General features: G+C 41.0%; 1 protein-coding gene across 15 annotated transcripts in view; it reads left to right on the top strand.

Annotated features, from left to right (window-relative positions):
* The window catches only part of Unc79 (unc-79 homolog, NALCN channel complex subunit), a 234,441-nt gene that overhangs the window by 63,747 nt on the left and 151,346 nt on the right, over positions 1-19,348 (top strand). For all 15 annotated transcript variants that reach the window (XR_005876171.1, XM_040742598.1, XM_013112205.3 and 12 more), the window contains 2 exons: positions 4,856-4,911; positions 5,584-5,713. Coding sequence is in view for 14 of the 15 variants with exons in the window: in XM_040742598.1 (XP_040598532.1) it covers positions 4,856-4,911; positions 5,584-5,713 (186 nt within the window). In the remaining variant the exon portion in view is untranslated. The remainder of the gene's footprint in view (positions 1-4,855; positions 4,912-5,583; positions 5,714-19,348) is intronic.

Raw genomic sequence — 19,348 nt, 5'->3', positions numbered from 1 at the left:
GTGCCTTTTCTAGAATGTACCTCAAGTGGCTTCCACATTTTCAGGCCTTTGTTCCAGTAGCGTCCCACATCTCGGCACCAGTTCTCTGCTTCGGCCTGTTTGGAGTCGCATTAGTTACTTGTCTCATTGCTGTGGCAGAGTATCCAACAGGAGCAACCCTAGGCGGAAAAGCGTTATTTTGACTTGTAGTTTAAGGGGTGCTGAGGTGGCAGGAATGTGAGGCAGCTGCCAGGTTGCACCCACAGTCAGGAAGCAGAGAGAGGGGCGGATGCTGGAGTTCCCATTGCTTTCTGCTCTTTATTCAGCGGAACTGCCCATCCCACGAGGTGGTGCCTCCCAGGGTCTCCCCCTCTCAGTTGAACAACTCGGCAACATCCTCAGAGACACAGCAGTGTGTCTCCTGGGTAGTTCTAATTCACACTCACTTGTTAGTCAAGATTAGCTGAGACAAATACTACGGCACCGTGGCTTGACTGTATTAAACTTTTATTTCTTATGGTTTCAGAGTCTGGGAAGTCCAAGTTTAAGGTTGCTGATAGATTTGCTAGTCTGGTAGGGAACCATTTCCTGGCTCATAGATGAATTTATTTGTTCTGTCCTTGCATAGCAGAAAGACAAGGAGATTTTTTTTGAATCCTTTAAAAACTAAGGGCACTGGGGGGAGGAGCGCATAGAGAGATGGCTCAGGAGTTAAGAGTGCATGCTTTTCTTACAGAGAACCCAAGTTCAATTCCCAGCACCCATGTTGGGCACCTCACAACTATCTCTAACTTCAGCTCCAGGATATCTAGTACCCTCCTCTGGCCTCTATAAGTACAGCGCTCATATGTTCAACCTCCCCCAACACATTTTAAATAATGATAATACAACCAGCACCACTAAAATGTTAAAGAGAAGGGCATGAACCCCACTCATGGGGCATCCACCTTCATGACCTAAGCACATCCTGAAGCCCCACCTCCCAATGATGTCTCTCTGGGGTTAGACTTTAACATGTGGATTTTGAGAGGTATATTCCGTCTACAACATTCTCAAGTGTAACACCTCTGTGATTATTATGTGAATTTAGCTGCAAAGTTCTTTTAGGGCAAGCTATAATCTCATATCTCACTATTTACCTTAAAAGACCATCAAAATATAATTCATACTTATATGTCCTGAGAAGATTCTTCATTTGGACACTAGTGAATTAAACTCTAGTCCTGAGGAGCGGGTCCTGATGTTGGGCAACACTAGGATGGAGTGGATATTTTGAGGCTAGATATTTGTGGAGTCTGGGGCTTCATCTCATGGTCTGAGTGGTGGGGTGGGGGGTAAGTCTTTATTCGGTGGCCTAATAATGAAGAAGAGAGGAGATGGTGCTCACACACAGCTTCTTAACCCCAGGAGAGTCGGGTTCCAGATGCGGGACAGGAGTGATGATGGATGGAAATGGGGTCATGAAAGGAGGAATATTCTTATCTTCCTGGGACAAGGCAGAGATTCCAGAACCCTCATAGACACTGCTTTTGTCATGGTCTGGTGGTTCCGGTCACAGGGGCTGGTGGATGTATTCAGTTTTGATGTGAGGAAAGAGAGACCAGGCAAGTCCAGGCCAGGTTAAATAACCCTGTATTATATTTCTGGACACAAGTTTCTTCACTGATCAACATACACATGTATAGAATCTTACCTAAAGAGTAAGGCAGGAGAGGAAATAGATAACATGAAGAGGGATGCCAGGCCTCTTCGCCTCTCCCTGTCACTCAGTAGACATGGGCAGGTCCAAGGGAAGAGTCAGTGGTTTAGCCAAACTGGCCTTCAAGTCTCTGAAAAGCATATAATTCACATGAAGAAGTGTCAGCTCCAGGAAAACAAACAAACAAACAAACAAACAAACAAACAGTGAGAAGCCAGCCGGCCTTCTTGGCTTTGTAGTCTCTGGATGAGAGCTGTTTAAAGCACAGGGGACAGAAGTTACCAGGTCTACTTCATTTTCCCCTCAGCATCACCACTGGAGAGATTTGTGATGATGCAGCTGTGATTTGACCCAGACAAACTGTCTAATACCTGAGCTGGCTCTGGGGGCTTTTGAGGGCATGTCAAAGGATTGAGTTTTTCCAAACTCATTTGCAAACGGCCAGTCAGTGCGAACCTGAACAAGCTCTTCTGCCTCAAGGTCAAATTTCTCACCCATAAAATGGGATAATTCTTCCAGCTATTCATAAAGTGTTGTTAAGATTAACAAGCTAAAAATCTGTGTGCACATACTTGCTTGGCCTTGGTGTTCCGACTGGCACATTATTAAGTGCTGGGTAAATATTGTGAATTGCTACAATTTGGCATTTTCTTCTTAGACTTGAATTGATGGAAAACTGTTGTGATCATACAAAAATCATCTCTGTTATTTTCAAATCTGTTTACGGGGTGATGTTTATAGTCAACTAACTATTCTATGTGGGGGAGTACATTTCTGACTCAAAACAAGTAACATGGGAAACAGTTAAGATGTGAGATAGTATCCATTAGGGTCGCTTTGGGATCAAAAGCATGCTGGTGTGTTCAAACTTTTAATGGTTTGACACTATGATGTTATTGCCATCTACAAAGCTCATCAAAGTTCACGTAGAATGGTTGCAATCAGTTCACAAAACAAACAAAACAACCCACCCCAACACCAGTCTTGTAATGTTTAAAGTAAGCTTTATCATTCTACTGTTGAAATTTTGGTGGAATGGAGCAGGGGTGGAGAAACAAAGATTATTGACTGGTTTTTGTAGCTGATTGTGTATCATAAATATCAGGGGCTGGAGAGATGGTTCAGTGGTTAAGAGCACGATCTTCCAGAGGACTCAAGTTCAGTGTTCATTTCCCACCCCACATCAGGGGTTCACAGTTGCCTATAACTCCAACTCCAAGGGCACATACGCACACACACACACACACACACACACACCTTGGAATCTCCCCAGCAGATTCTGTCACCAGAAATGTCCCATCGTCACTTGCAGCTCCAGCAGAGTCGGAGAACGGCTGTGTATTGGCAGGTATCTGGGAAGAAAGGGCACTTTGGTCAGCAGTGGAATATCAACAGTGGTGTCCACCGCAGGTGGCAGGAAGAGAAGGGTCATACGGTGTCATGAAGCCACAAGGAGAGAGATTTTAAAAATAGAGGGAAGTGCCAAATACTTCTGTAGTCAGGGAAAATTCAGATGAAACGTGTCCATGGGATCTGAAGGACACAGAGGTCACCGAAGCGTATGCATAGGATTTGAATGACACAGGTCACCGATTCCTGAACTTCAGTGTTAGGATGGAGCTGGAAGGTAGTTTATGAAAAGAACTGAACAACCGAACACTAATCTATCTAGGATGGATGTTTTCCCTTGCAAGGGAGCACAGGCAAACCAAAGAAACTTGCTGTTGTGCGGTTAAACTGGTCCCCTGTAAAAGACCCTGTCACAAAGACACCACACACTTTGGTCACAGGAAATGGAGAAATCAGGTTGATACTGACTGTGAGGCTTCCTATGTGGTAGCTTTTATAGTACTAGAGGGTGCTGTTGTAGGCTGCTGGGGTTAAAATAATCAGCGGTTTTAACCAGCTATGAACCCTGTGAACTACAATAATGGGCACAATATGCCCATGGGCGCAACAGTGGTACAGATATTATGGGGGCAGCCCGCTGTGTTTAGACTGCATTTAAGGCCCAAGACACAGGAGGAAATGGATGCCTGGTACTGTAAAGCAGGCTAATAACAATAAGTGGTTAGGGAACTCCCAGGCCCCAGGCTTGAATCTACTACTATTATTTTGCTAAGTGGACATACTGTCATATTACCCTAAAAATTCATCGTTTTATACCTATAGATCAGAGCAGCTCTTAGATACCAGGTTTGTGTGTGTGTGTGTGTGTGTGTGTGTGTGTGTGTGTGTGTGTGTTAGGTAATATAGAGACTCACAACTGGCCAACGTGCAGAGAACAAGTGTCAATGGAATGTTCAGCTACAAATGGACATCTGTAGCCTCCTCCCTCCCTCCCAAGGCTCGGGTACCATCATGGAAGAGGGACAGGAAAGAGTATAGGAGCGGTAGGCCAGGGAGGACGGGCTTGAAACTGTGTTCTGGACATGACAGGACTACTGCATTCATCAGCTCAAAGAAGATCAAGCCCGCTGTGCTGGAGACATGGCTCAGTAGGGGTGAATGTGGTCAAAATACACTGCAGAAAATTCTCAAAGGGTTAATAAAAACATTTTACGTAAAACAAATGAAAAGCCAAAATACAAATCTCCTATAACTGGGACTCAGTTCCAGCCAGTGAAATCTGCTGGGGGTTCCTGAGGTATACTCTTTCTTTACAATGAGAGGACACGACGGTTGAACAAATGGTAAAATTGTTGTTTTATCCAATTCAAGTGTCGCTGGTACTTTTTTCAACCCTGGGCATGATAGGAAAGTCGTCGTCAGTTTCCTAACTGTAGCCTGGTGTTTGTGAGGTAACGTGTGTGGAGGAGCATCTGACAAAGAATGAGTTCTCTCAGAAATGCGAGTTTGTTTGTGACCTCATTTGGTGAGGATTTACCCTCCCACGTAGTTCTTAGCTGTATCAGGCTAAGTCTATATTATATGAGTATAAATTACTAGAGACTTGTAATATTTCTTTTGTTAGTACAATTTGCAAAGTACTTCTGAATGGCTTTGGAATAAAGCTTGATAAAACTAAGGACTGATACGATTTCTAAAAGTGTGATAAGTACTTTCTAATTTAATGATCAAAGTGAAAATGAATACTGAAGTGATTTATTATTATATCTCCAAGGGTAATTTTCTGGTATTTACAATGTATTATAAGTTATATTTTCTTTCTTACAGTGTATCATTGTCAATTATTGGAATGCCTCATGAAATATAAACAAGAAGTCTGGAAAGTAAGTTTTGGATTAAGACTGACTCATATTCACTAACTTGATTTATATAAGTCATAACAATTACATATTATAACTTGTTTTGATCAAATTAATACCTGTCTTGTTATTTTGATGTGGTAAACCGGTACTTTATTTTTACTGGTAAAATTATCACTTAGAACAGAAATGAAACTTTAAGAACAGGGTGTCTTGTCAGAATAGTTGAATGTGTCTTATTCATTGAATTAGGCAAATATATTGCATGACAAATATGCTTTTAATTTGGAACTGCTTGAGAATTTGTCTTTTCTTTTTTTCAAATAGTAGCTATGAATTGCTAAGAAATGTGGTTAGGGAAACATTTTTTTAAAATTCAATGTTTGGTATGTGGGCATACACTGTTGTAAAAATCTTTTTTTATTTGAATCTCATTAGAGGGTTTAGTGGACAGTGCACTTTTGAACTCTCCTTGAGGGCATCATTTGCAGGACATATAAACAGGCTCATGAATAAATGATGAAGATGATATGCTAACGTAATTTAATCTGTGAAGTACACCTGGGTGATGGGATCCTGGGAAATGGCCCACCTCAAACTCTCTTTTAGAGTTGCTACTGCTTTGGAGGCATTGGGTGCTCCATCTTTATTTTCACTTGGTGTTGTGGAGTCAGAGTGTGTTCCTTCCTCCTGCAGGACCTTTTGTATGTGATTGCATATGGGCCTTCACAGGTGAAACCCCCCGCGGTGCAGATGCTTTTCCACTACTGGCCCAACCTGAAGCCTCCTGGGGCAATAAGCGAGTACAGGGGGCTGCAGTACACAGGTAAGAAGGAAAGAGCTCTGTGGTGGCCCGTGTTCATCTCACCTGAGCCTCCCATGCCTCGCCCTGGGTGAAAAAGGCCACACTAGACATGGTCACGAGTCCTTTCTGGCACTGGGTTTATAAAGAAGGCAATTAGCAGGTAGCCCAGGCTATAGGGGAGGCCGAGGCAGGAAATTCAGTGAGCCTGGGAATTTTGGGACCATCAGAGGCAACATAACAAGCTCCCATCTCTTAAGATAATCAGCAGTTGTGTGGTGGTGCAAACATGTGGTAATCCCAGCTGCTGGGAGGCCGAGAAAGGAAGATCAGAAGTTCAAAGTCAGGTTTGAAGTCATCGTGAACTCCAGGAGAACACGTTTCAAAACGAAACAACCCAAAGGAAAACAAGAAAAAAAAACCTCAAAAAAACAAAAACACCTTAATCATACCAATTAAAATATTTGTGACATCATAGCAGATTACCTCAACCCCTGTCTCAGTTGCTATCCAAAGGGATGCATCTTGCTCACTGCTAAGATTAATTATGACAAAACCACAAGAGACAGGAGCAAGACTGCAGATTCGCTATCATTTAGTAGAAGCCCCAGCTGCCTAATTCTGTTCTTGGCAATATTTCCAGTGTTACTAGAAGAGTTCCATCACAACAATGAAACAGTAACTTTAAACGCAACGACACAGTCAACCATGGCAGCCCACTCTTATGACCTCAGCACCCTGCAGGCAGAAGTAAAAATCTATGGAGTTCAAGGCCAGCCTGGGCCACATAGTGGGTTAAAAGCAGCTTGAGCTATATGAAACTCTTCTGACAGTATCTACCAAGAAACTTGTGAAAAAAGACTGATGGACACAAGGTTCTAGGTTGTGGCTTACGTATATCATAAAGTATGAGAAAAATCCCAGTAGCGAATGGAGTTTCTGATGTCCACACAACCTCCCCTCAACATCTGCTTTACATCGTGGAAGGCGGATTCCAAGCGGTATATATACTAGGATGACAAGTGGTAGCAATGTTAGTGCAGGGAAGGTGGACAGGGACTTCTCTAAAGTCTCTTTATTGATGTTTTGTATTGATAGTAGAGAGTGTTTCATTGTTGCTGGATGAATAATTTGAATGTAAAAAACCAGCAAATACTTGGCATGTCAATAGAGTAAGAAGTGAAATGGCGGAAATATTTGACCCTTTTCAGTTGGGTTCCTACGTAAGCGTCAAACCCCTCTGGTGATTGATACCAATGAGATTTATTTATATGATAAATATTTGATGAGAAGACTGTTCCATGTACTGTATTTTTGTTATTGATATGGAAACCAGCACAAAAGCAGACCTCATTAAATTGAATACAGACTAGATATAGAAATTCATTTTATTCAGCAAATATTCACGGGGTATCTAGATGTGGAAACTCATTTTATTCAGCAAATATTTATGGGGTGTCTGCCTGTTGGCCAGGCATTTCTCTGTGCACCAATGAGGAAAACAAAACATCTTGTAGTCATTAGCATCTTAGAGCTTCCACACTGGTTGTGGGGGAAATATTCAGAGATTGCCTTCTGGGGCTACTAGCGCTAAGGCAGAGCCAAGAGATCTGTGGGGATCATGGGAGGGCTCCCGGCTCATCCTGGTCACAGACCAGTCTGGGGGGAGACGCATTTGTTAAGGGAGGTTCTCCAGTGAGTTAAACTTCAGCTGGCAACTGAGGCAGTAACAAGTCCATAACTAGACACGAGGAAAACTGAGTGTGTAAACATGAGTGAGGTGGGTGGGTGCAACAGACACCGCTTGGTGGCGTTTAGCACCTGGGAAATTACAAGGCAGCTAGACAGTGAGTGAGGAGGCTAGTGGAAGGCTGGTTACTCCTGTGAAGGAGTTGGGGTTGTTCTCCAAAAGCAAAGGGGTTCCCTATGTAGGTTTTCATGAGACTTACTGTCCAAAGCATCCCACAATCTCAAACGCTGATGGTCATTTCCACTTATGGGGTAGCCAAAGCCTCTAGCAAGGACAAACCAGTGCATACTTACTAAAATCCATTCAGCATTTGCATGCTAAGAGCAGAGCAATCCTTTCTTGTTCTCTTGACTGGGGGCACCACTTGTCAATCTGTCCTTGTCGTCATGTGTTTGGTTTCCCTCTGTTCGCTGCTGGGTACCAAGTGCTTCTTGTAGCCCGGCACCATCGTCACTGATAAGTGGCTCTCTTAGAATTCTCACTCTAATAGACGATGAGGGGAGCAGAAAGCCATGGGGGAAAGGCATCATCTGTGTCACTGGGCATCTGGCATCTGTTGTTCTTACAGCTTAGTGCCTTGACATCCCCCTTCCATGTTAGTCTGCTGGTCTCCTCATTCCTGTCTTGTTTAGGCAGCTGCATTGTTGAGGTGTAGCTTCCCTGGCATTTCTAGGAGACACAATCTCACAGCAGATTTTGAGTCCTCTGTCTCTTACAAGCTTCCATCTCCTTCTTCTGAAATGTTCCTCGAGCCTTACGTGCAAGGATTGTATTATAGATGTTTTGGTTGAAGCTAGGTACCTCGTGATCACTTGTTCTCTGTATTTTACCAATTCTATGATGGGCCCATCTGTTGAAAAGAGAAGTTTCTTTGATGAGTGAGTGCTACACTTACCAGACCAAGAGGTTCCCTAACCTGTTTTTATTTTTAAAGTGTGTGTGTGTGTGTGTGTGTGTGTGTGTACGTGCACGCGTGGTGTGCATGTGAGCGCTTGGGTTTGCATGGATGGAGGCCAGACATCAGGGTCAGATGTACTCTTCTCCCACTCTTCGTTGTCTAAATTGGGTCGTTTCAGTGAATCTGGATGTCACTGTTCAGTGGCTGCCCAGCAATCCTGTCATATCTTTCTATTTCTACCTCTCGGTGCTGGGGTCACAGACACATGTAGCCATGCCTGACTTTTTACATGCTGCAGGGGATCTAAACTCGGCTCCTCCGGCTTATACAGCAAACTCTTTACTGAATGAGCTATCCACATCCCCAGCTGTTCCCCACATTTTATTATAAAAATTACAGAAGCTGGAGAGATGGCTCAGCAGTTAAGAGCACTGACTGGTCTTCTGGAGGATCTGGTTTCACATCCTAGGACCTACATGGCAGCTCACAACCACATTTTATTCCACTTCTAGTGGATCTGACACTCTCTTCTTGGTCTCTGCGGGCACCAGGAGCACATGTGGTACATAGCTGGACATTCAGGCAAAACACCCATGCAAATAAAATGAAATAAAACAAAAGAGAAATTATACAATGATTGTCTGGTTACAATGTGCCAAATAGGGCCGGGCGGTGGTGGCGCATGCCTTTAATCCCAGCACTCGGGAGGCAGAGGCAGGCGGATCTCTGTGAGTTCGAGGCTGGGCTGGACCGACAGCCTCCAAAACAATTCAGAGAAACCCTGTCTCGTAAAAACCAAAAAAAAAAAAAAAACCCACAAAAAAACAATGTGCCAAATAGTAAGTGACTTAGTAGGCTTTGTAGCAAAGAACACCACCATTGTCATTTACTTACCGTCTGACTATGGGACATGGGTGCAATGTATGGTCACACTTCTAGGCAGAACAGAGAGAATGGGAGGTATACAGTAAGGCTAAGGTTGGTCTGGGTTATTGGACATCTAACCCATGTTAGTGCACTTGGAGTTTTGAGATGTGTGTGTGAGAAGGTTGAGCCAGGCCTTTCTGTTGTGCTCTCCCCATCTTTAGGCTCTTTATTCTCTGCAATTATCTTGATTTTTGTATCTGCAGAACTAAAATGTGTCTTGTTGGTGCAATTGTACATATGCATGAAACCACAAATAAGTGTCTGTGGATCCTTTCTGCTATATGTTCTTTTAGTGATGGCCTCTCCCTCCTTTCAACATCAGAGGTTAGTTTTGCCTGAGTTTGCATTTTATAAGAGAGGAAGCATCATTACTTGTGTGTGTGTCTGTGTCTCTCTCTGTGTCTACACATGTGTGTGTATGTGTGTTATCTGTGTGTTGAGGATAACTGTTGTCTGTTCACTTTCATTGCTACACATTTTCCATAAAATTCGTGTACCTCAATTTTCATATCTTCTAGATGTTTCAGTTGTTTCTAATTTTTGGTTGTTGAAATAATGCTACTCAGAGAATATTTTGATATGTTTAATCTGAAATATATCCCTATGAATAAACCTGCTGAGTAAGAGGCATACGTGTATCCAATTTTAATAGATGATGATAAACAACTTCCTAGTTCAGTTATGCTAATTCACACTCTCATTAGGAGTGCATATTTATTGTAATAACTTCATTAAACAGTCTTTTGTGTATCATGTAATTATAGAAAAAATATATTTCCTTTCTAATCCACAAGACTTTTATGGATTCTTTTAAATGTATAATTTAACATCAGTCATATTAATTGTACAGAGAGCTTTCAGTATGACATTGATACATGTGCTTACAATGGCAAGTTTTGTTTTATTTACCAATGTATTACAGTTTTATTCAAAAAGTTATTGTCTTTGCTAATGTTCTATCGCCATGAAGAGACACCATGACCATAGTAACTCTTATAGTGGAAAACATTTAATTGAGACTGGCTAACAGTTCAGAGGTTTAGTCCATTGTCATAGCAGGAAGTGTGGCAGCAGGCAGGCAGACACAGTAGCTGAGAGTTCTACATCCAGATGGGCAGGCATCACGAGGAGAGACAGACACTGGGACTAACTTGAGCTTCTGAAACCTCAAAGCCCACTCCCAGTGACATAACTTCCTCCAAGGCCACACCTACTCCAACAAAGCCTTACTGCCTAGTCCCTATCAAGTATCACCATTCCCCTGATGAAAAAGCATTCAAATAAATGAGCCTCTGGGGGCCATTTCTGTTCAAATCACCACAGTTACTGTCTATGCCTAATGCTTAAAATGTTTCCCTATGAAGATTCCAATGATTCATCTTACATTAAAGCTTTAGTTGATTGTCTTCTACATGTGGATATCTGATTTCCCCAGCATCACTTGTTAAATAAGTTTTTTTTAAACATTGTATGTTTTCAGTATCTTTTTCTAGGATAAAGTAGAGTCATTTGGGTTAAATTCTGTGTCTTCTGCTCCCCTGTTTTTGTGCCAATGCTGTGCTGTTTTTGTTACTATGGATCTGTAGTATAGTTTACATCAATGCTGTGGTGCCACCAGTATTGCTCTTTTTGCTTAGGATTGCTTTGGCTATTTTCATAAGTTTTTGTGTTTTCATATGAATTTTAGTTTTTTTTCTAGATCTGTGAAGACTATCACTAAATTTTGATGGAGATTGTATTGGGATTTGTGTATCACGTTTGAGAATATGGTTTGTTTACAGAGTATTTTCTTGATCCATAAATATGGGGGCCTTTCCATTTTTCAAATGTCTTTTTTAATGCTTTATAGTTTTCTTTATAGGGAACTGTAACATCATTGGTCAAGTTTATACCTTTGTGTTTTATTTTAGTTTTTGAAGCTACTATGGTAAGGACTGTTTAACCAATCTTTTTTTCCAGGGGTTCTGTTGGTGTATAAGCTACTAATGTTTTTAAATGTTGACTTTTGTACGTTGTGGCTGATGGAAGTATATAACAGATGTGTGTGTGGGTTCATTAGGGCTTTTAAGAGGGGTCTCATAGTACTAGTTAATAGGTATAATTTAACTTCTTCATCTCCTCTTTGTGCCCATTTCTTCCTCTTGCCTATCACTCTGGATGAGTTTTCAAGCACCATAACAAGAGAGAAGGTGGACAGTTGTGTTTCATTTCTGGGTTTGGAGGCAATATTTCCTATTTCCCCCATCTGTATAGTGTTGGCTTTAGATCGGTCATAAGTGTCCTTAATTACGCTGAGATATTATCGCCTTTCTGTTCCTATATTCTTCATAATTTTTAATCATGAAAGGGTTTTGGCTTTTGTCAAAGATCTTTGTGAGATTATGCTGTGGTTCCTGCCCTTCTCTGGTCATCACTGCTCAGGACAACACTTCTGCACTGATTTCTAAGCTCTTGAGTGGTTTGTTCTTTTACCTATTGCTAATTGATAAGGATAGCTATAGCTTCATTCTTCTATGGTCAGACAAGATATTTTGTATTATATACTATACTAATTTTGTATGTACATGTTTGTGTGTGTATGTGGTGTGTGCTTGTGTAAATGCTCATGCGTGTCTACATGCTCACATGCGTATGGGAGTGTGGAGGCAACAGGTTGGTACCAGGTATCTTTCCCAGCCCAGTCACTCTCCACTTTATTTTTATTTTGAAACAGAGTGTACCAGCTGGTTGTGTGTCAGCTTGACACAAGCTAGAGTCATCAAAGAGGAAATGCCTCTGTGAAATCCAATTGTAAGGCATTTTCTCAAGGTCTTACATTGGTTGATCAATGGGAGAGGGCCTAGGAGGCTGGTCCATCCCTGGGTGGGTGGTCCTGGGTTCTATAAAAAAGCTGACTGAGCAAGCCATGGAGAACAAGCCAGTAAGCAGCACCCTCTATGGCCTCTGCATCAGCCCTGCCTCCAGGTTCTTGTCCTGTTTATGTTCCTGTCCTGACTTCCTCCAGTGAAAGGCTATGATGTGGAAGTGTAAGCCAAATAAACCCTTCCCTCTCCAACTTGGTTTTTGGTGATAGTGTTTCATTACAGCTGTAGAAACCCTAACTAAGGCACCACGTCTCACTAACTTGCCTTGGCTGTCCTGGAACTCATTTTGTAGACCAGGCTAGCCTCAAACTCAGAGTGATCTACCTACCTCTGCTCCCAAGTGTGGGAATTAAAAATAGGTGCCCTAGTGCCTGGCTCCACCTTAGTTTTTGAGACAGGGTTTTTCATTAAACTTGAAACTCTGATTTGGCTTACCTGACTGGTCAGCAAGCCCCAGGTCTCCTCTTGTCTCTCTGGAACAGGAGGCATGCTCTTGCTGGGGTCAAATTCAGACCTTTATTCTTGTATAGTAAGCACTTTATTACCTCATCCAATCCCACAGTTCAGCTTCATTTATTTATTTATTTTTAATATTTTATTTAAAATATCACTGTGTAGTTAAACCAACTTGTAGTATTCTGTGTGAAATATACTAGATTTATTACTTGTCTGGTTTGAACCCTCTATATTGTCATTGAACTTAAAATGTTATTATTTTATTTTATGTGTATGGTTGTTTTGTCTGCATGTATATCTGTGTATCACATGCCTACCTAGTACCCTAAAAGGCCAGAAGATGGCTTCAGATCCCCCTAGAACTGGAGTTACACTCAGTTGTGAGGTGTCATATGGGTACTAGGAGTCAAACCTGCTCCTCTGTAAGGGCAAGTGCTCTTAACCACTGAGCCGTCTGTCATTACCAAGAGCAAAGCCCTGAAGGTTTTTTTTTACTATAATTATAGATTTGTTTAATTCCTTCCTGTTCTAATCTATTTGCTATTTATATACTGAGAGATGGTGTTAGTAGGTAGGTATATGCAGATTTAGAATTCAATCTCTTTCAGGTGAATTGAAACTTTTACCATTTTTTGAAATTCACTTTTTAATCTTTCATGATTCTTTTTGTGTTAAAATTTACTTTGTCACAAACTAATAGAGTTATGCAGACTTTTGAAAGTATTTGTATGATGTAACCACCCCCATCTCCATGTTTCTAGTGCTGGGTCACAGGTGGGCCAGGACACCCACTTGGCATTTACATGGATTCTGGGGGTCTAAACTCAAGTACTCATGCTTGTTTGGCAAGCCACGGAGTCATCTTCCCAGCCTGGAATTTAACTTTAAAAATAATACAGTTTTGTGTTTCCTTTAATGATAATCTACTGGGGATAAGTTTTTCCATTTTGTATTTATCTGAAAAGTATCGTCATTTATTTATTTATTTATTTATTTATTTATTTATTTATCCTTTTGAGAAAGGTTCTTATTGTGTACATCAGACTGGCCTAGAATGGGAGACCCTCTTAAATGTATACAGTTCTAAGCTGGTAATCATTTTATTCATATTCCTTGAAAGTTTTTTATGATCTTTATTTTTATTGCTGCTATTGGATGTACACCACTGGTTATTGCTAATTTAGAGGTAACAAACTTTATTTGTTTATCTATTTATCTATTTTTGGCTACTTGGCTATGCTCTATCTAGTTCTGTTATTTCTACTTGTCTTCCAGGGTGATTCTCTAACTGGCAGTTGATGTCTTGTTGGTTTTGGGAAATGTCAGGCTTTATTCCAGTGTTGTTAGTGGTAACAGTACTTAACAGAGGTGCACTTTGTATGGATGACTGGTATGGCGACAGGGATTGAGTGTGCTGCTGCATCAGTTTTAGCTGATGTATGATGATGCTCTTGTGGTCACCATGAAGACAAAACAAACAAACAACAACAGCAACAAAACAGGAAATCATAGTCTGTCTCTTTAGATCAGCATACCCCTCTTGTACCCATGGACAATCAATCACTCATGCAGTTTTAATAGAATTAATGTATTCATCTAATTTGGGTATGCAAATAAGATGGAAGAGTATGCACTTTTCCTGTCTGATTTTACTCATCAACATAGTGTTTCCAGGCTCCATCTGTAATGTTAAAGATATTAGTTCTTTTATTCTCCAAGTGTCCTAGTTTATCAATATTTGGTTTGTTTTCAAAGGGCCAGGATACAGGAAACTACTATGAAGATCATATGCAATTCAGTGATATGTATGGTAGTTGGCAATTCACTTTGTTTTCTATTTGAAATGCATTATTGTTGCCTGTGTATGTGTTTGATGAGCTAATATGCCATGTTTTATGTGTAGAGATCAGAGAACAGTTTCACTGAGCCATTTCCGTCCTTTTGCCTTGATGTGGGCTTTGGGGACCCAACTCAGCATTCCAGGCTGGCTTGGGAAGCACTTCTGTGCTTCTGCCTGGGTTTCTCAGGAGACACTCCATGCCCGTCGTTTCTGATCCTTGTACCCACCCGCTGCCTTTTCCCCTCCTTGTTTCCTGGTCCGAGACCCTCTGAGCAGGTCTGGTGCACAGCAGTGAGAGAGTAGACACTACAGCCTGTTCCTAACTGCAGGGTTTTCACCCTGTGTCAGCTGTCGGGAGCCGAGTCTGTTGATCGGTTTCAGGAAGTTTCATTTCCAGTTACTTAAAGCTCTTATCTCGAAATTTTATCGTAATGTTCATATAAAGTAAAATAAATCAAAACCAGAGGAGACGGATAAAGGTTATGCTTTCATCTTTTAATACTTCCTGGAGCTGAATTTTTTCTCTCTCTCTCTCTTAAGATTTGGAGAGGATGCTTAGACTATTGATTTTAACATTAAAATGATTTTTATTTATCTATTATAAATGACCAGTTTGCTCTAAGTTTTACATTTCCTGTATCTGACAGGTGTTGACATTCTGTACTTCTATAAATGCTTTTGTAGTTTTGTTGTCATTATTTGTGTGTTTTGTTTGCATCTTTGTCTGTGCTCCGCAGGCACGCTGGGGGCAGCAATCCCCTGGAGCAGAGTTACAGATGGTCGTGAGGTCTGCATAGGTGCTGGGAACTGAACCTGGGTCTTCTGGAAGGGCAGCCTGTACTGTTAGCTGCTGAGGCATTTCTCCAGCTCTCGTGTGTTGTATTTTTACAAACACACATTCAGATTATTTAAACATTTTATCGCTAGATCTTTCTTTGTAGTGTATGGGAGAGTATCATTTAATTTCTACATCTTGAGTTATTGCTAACTTGGAGATTTTACCTTAATTTCATTGTAATTATTGAATGTTGATTTTCTCATTTAACATTATTTAATTATATCAGTTTTTTGTTTCTAAGAGGAAATCAGTGTAGCTTTCAGTGCAATGCGTATTTTTTACTTGCGTCTTTCCTGGTATTTGGTATTTAATAGTTTCTCATGCTTGGAGTGTGTTTGTCTTTGTATTTAGTCTGCTTGGGATCTGCTGAGCTTGGGGGTATGTGGTTTTATGCCTGTTGTTGGCATCACCGGAATTTGGATGCCATCCTATCCAGACAGTCTTTCCTTTTCTCGTCTAGAATCTCAAAAGTGATGATGGATCCTGTGCAGATCCCAGCACTCACATGATAAACAGGGTGGGGCGCTCTATGTTCATGACGCCCATGCTGGGGAAGCAGTGATAGGAACTCCCTGGATTGAGGGGGTGGGCTCCAGCTCCTGTGAGGAACCCCATTTCCAAGCATGACGTGAAGAGTGACTGAGGAAGACACTCAAGTTCACTTCCGGCTTCCACATGTTTATGAGTACGCGCAATGCCCCCAGCCCCGCAAAACACACATACTCACACAGTCACCCACAGAAACATGTGAGCACCCGGGCACACAAAACAAGCTGTACTTACATTGACCTGTCTTTCATGGATCTCTTCTTTCTTCTTGCCACGTACAATGTTTTTAAAAGTCCATCTACTAAATTATTGATTTTATATGTTTTATTTCTTTTAGTACTTTTTAATAGAATTTTAATTTCTCTGTTGAAAGTCTCATTTTGACAAAACAATTACCTAAAGTAATTATTTTAGAATCCTTATTCCTAATTCCTAGTCTAAGTCTCCTTCTTCTCACCCCCTTCCCCCATTATGGGTTACATTTTCTGTGTCTTTTGTATGTCTCAGAACATCTTTATTTTGTTTTGTGTGGTGTTTGGGAGACAGGGTCTCATATAACCCAGACAAGCCTGATCAAGGCTGATCTTAATCTCTTGGTTATCATTTTGCCACTTGCCTCTATACTGTGAAGAAAATATTCTCGGCAATGGAATATACTTTTTTTATTTCTTTTAAGTTTGAGTATGTTTAAAAAGTCTTCCTATGGCTTTACCCAAGAAAAATCTGCTTCGCTGTGAAAGATGTGTAAATATTTGTTCATTGTTTTCTGGTTAGAATGATGGAAGAAGAATTTTAGACCACTGTGATTTTTGTCTTTCATAAAAATCTCCTTGTGCCGGGCATTGGTGGCGCACGCCTTTAATCCCAGCTTCCAGGAGGCAGAGGCAGGTGGATCTCTGTGAGTTCAAGGCCGGGCGGGACCGGCATCCTCCAAAACAATACAGAGAAACTCTGTCATGTAAAGCCCCCCAAAAAATCTCCTTGTTTTTCTTCATTTATTTTTAAAAATTTCATGAACATTTTGAGGCTGAAATATCTTTTCTTTGATGTTTGTCTGTAATATGAAGCACTTTCTTTGAATTGTTTTACATTTGTTTATTAATTTTTCATGTGTGCATGCGTGTGCACATGCATGTACCATAGCACACAGGTCACAGTCAGAAGACAACTTGTGAGATTTGAGTCTTTCCTTCCATGTGGGTTTCTGGATTCGAACACAGGTCCTCCTGCTTGGTGGCAAGCACCTTTACCCACTGAGTACCTCACTGGCTCCCAATGAAGCACTTTCAATGCAAAATTTGGGTACTTTTTCAAGAATTTTTTCTCTAATTAAGTGTGAATTATTGCCTTTCTTTCGATTGTTTTGGCATGTTCCTCAGGAATACCCAGTTATCCCAACTCAAGCTGTTGAAAAACGTTATCTTCTTCACACTGAACTGATTTTGATTTTCTTCTTTGGAAAGTAATTGGCCACATAGTTTTCAGGTCGGTTTCTAAAATGGTGTATTTCTTTCTTTCCATGTCTCTTCTAGAGCTGTACCTATATCCTATCGCTTCAGCTCCACAGTATATTTTGAGGGGTTGTAGAGACAGTTTATGTAGTGAGTAAAATGCTTCCCATGTAATCACGAGGACCAGCACCCACGTAAAAAGTCAGGCATGGGAGTGCATACTTGTGATTTCAGTGTTAGGGAGGCAGATGGGGGGAATCTCTGAGGCTTGCTGACTGGTCAGTTTTTGCTGAATTGGTGATGCTCCAGGATCAGGGAGAGACCCTGTCTCAAAACACATGATGGAGACAAAAAATTGAGAAAGGCATTTGGTGTTGATCTTTTGCTTTCACATGCACACTCATATATGTGCATGTATGTAGACACACATGAAAGGTACACATGCATACATCCCACACAATAAACAATATTTTGAAATCATGTGATGGCCTTTAAATCTTCACCGACCTTGTCATTTCTATAAAACAATCTGCTTGAGTTTTTCATAAATATTGAATAGATAGATTCATTTGGGAAGATTGATATTTTTACAATATTGGGTCTTTTAATCAACAGACAGATCATCTCTTCCTTATTTAGGTATTTAACTTTTTTCTTTCAGCAATGTTTGCTCAGTTTTTGTATATAGATGTTAAAGTTATTTTGTTAAAATTATTTGCAATATCTTACAGCTTATGTTGCTACTGTAAATAATGCCAAAACTTAGCATTCTATTTGTTTGTTGCTAATGTGTAGAAATGACTTGATTTTAAAATGCTTTTTTTTAAACCTGAAGTCTTGATAAAGTCCCATGCTAGCTTTCCCATCTTACCTGTGAGTTTCTTAAGAATTCGTCTAAAAATTATTATGTGCTCTGAAAATGAAGATCCCCCCCCCGCAGGCGCTTCTTTTCATGTGTCTCTGTGTATAATGTGTAATGTGTAATGTATAATGTGTAATGTATAATGTAGTGTGCTCACGCGTGTGTGGGTGCATGTGTGTGCTCCTTTGTTCAGAGGGCCCAGGTTTTCTCTCATCTCCCTCAGTTGTCCTTCTCCATTATTTACTGAGGCGGGGTCTCGACGTCAAAACCAGAGCTTACTGATGTGGCGAACTAATCTTATTAGCTATAGCTTTCCTAGGGATCCCCAGTCTCCTCTTCCAAGCCTGGAATTACAGGCCAGCTGCTGTGCCGGCCCTTGCCTGCACCCCTACTTACATGAGCTCTGTGGATCGGAACCCTGAGTGCTTGAGTAGCAGGTGCTCAGCCGTCTCCTCAGGCCCGATAAGGATGCTTTTCAGTTCCTTTTCCCTTTTCATCGTCTGTCTTTGTCTCAGTCTCTCCCCTGCTCTTCATTCTTTGCATCTGTCTTCTTCTGTCCTATTTTCTGTACTACCTTGGACCATTCAAGAGTTTGACAGACACACTGAGAGTGGACACCCTTGACCTCCCCAGCTTTGGGGTGAGAGTATTGAGGTTTTACCATTAAACATGGTGTCAGCAATGATTTTTCCACAGATGTTTTTCTTGAACATCAGATTAAGGTAATTCCTGTCTGTTCTTCACTGAGATTGTTTAATGAATGAAGGTCAGTTTGGGATAAATGATTCCTCTTTCTGATATGACTTCCTCTTTTTATGCTCCTAATATGGTCAATTACATTGATTTGATTTGCATTTTGAACCAACTATGAATTTCTGGGATAAACTCCGTATTGCCATGCTGTATTTTATTGCCAGTTTTTTGGTAAGTATTCTTAAAGCTGTATTTATGAGGGGCATTTATAGTTTTCTAATTGTCATGTAGCCCTGTTGGCAGTAATTTCAGCCTCATGAAATGAGCTGAGAAGAGTCTCAAGAACTTCTCTTTTCTGAGTCTATATGGCAGTTATTCTTCCAGGGAGCCCTGAATTCCAGCTGAAGCCATCTGGACTCGGGCTGTTGTTGTTGTTTCAACGGGGAGATTTTATGTTGTGAATTCAATTTCTATGACAGTTGTAGAGTTACTGGAATTGATAGTATTCATTGGGACATATTTCAAAATTGT

Source organism: Mesocricetus auratus, unplaced genomic scaffold (genome assembly GCF_017639785.1).
Source record: "Mesocricetus auratus isolate SY011 unplaced genomic scaffold, BCM_Maur_2.0 Super-Scaffold_15014, whole genome shotgun sequence".
Taxonomy (NCBI): domain Eukaryota; kingdom Metazoa; phylum Chordata; class Mammalia; order Rodentia; family Cricetidae; genus Mesocricetus; species Mesocricetus auratus.
The sequence above is the reverse complement of the archived record's forward strand: the minus strand, read 5'-3'. Positions and strand labels throughout refer to the sequence as shown.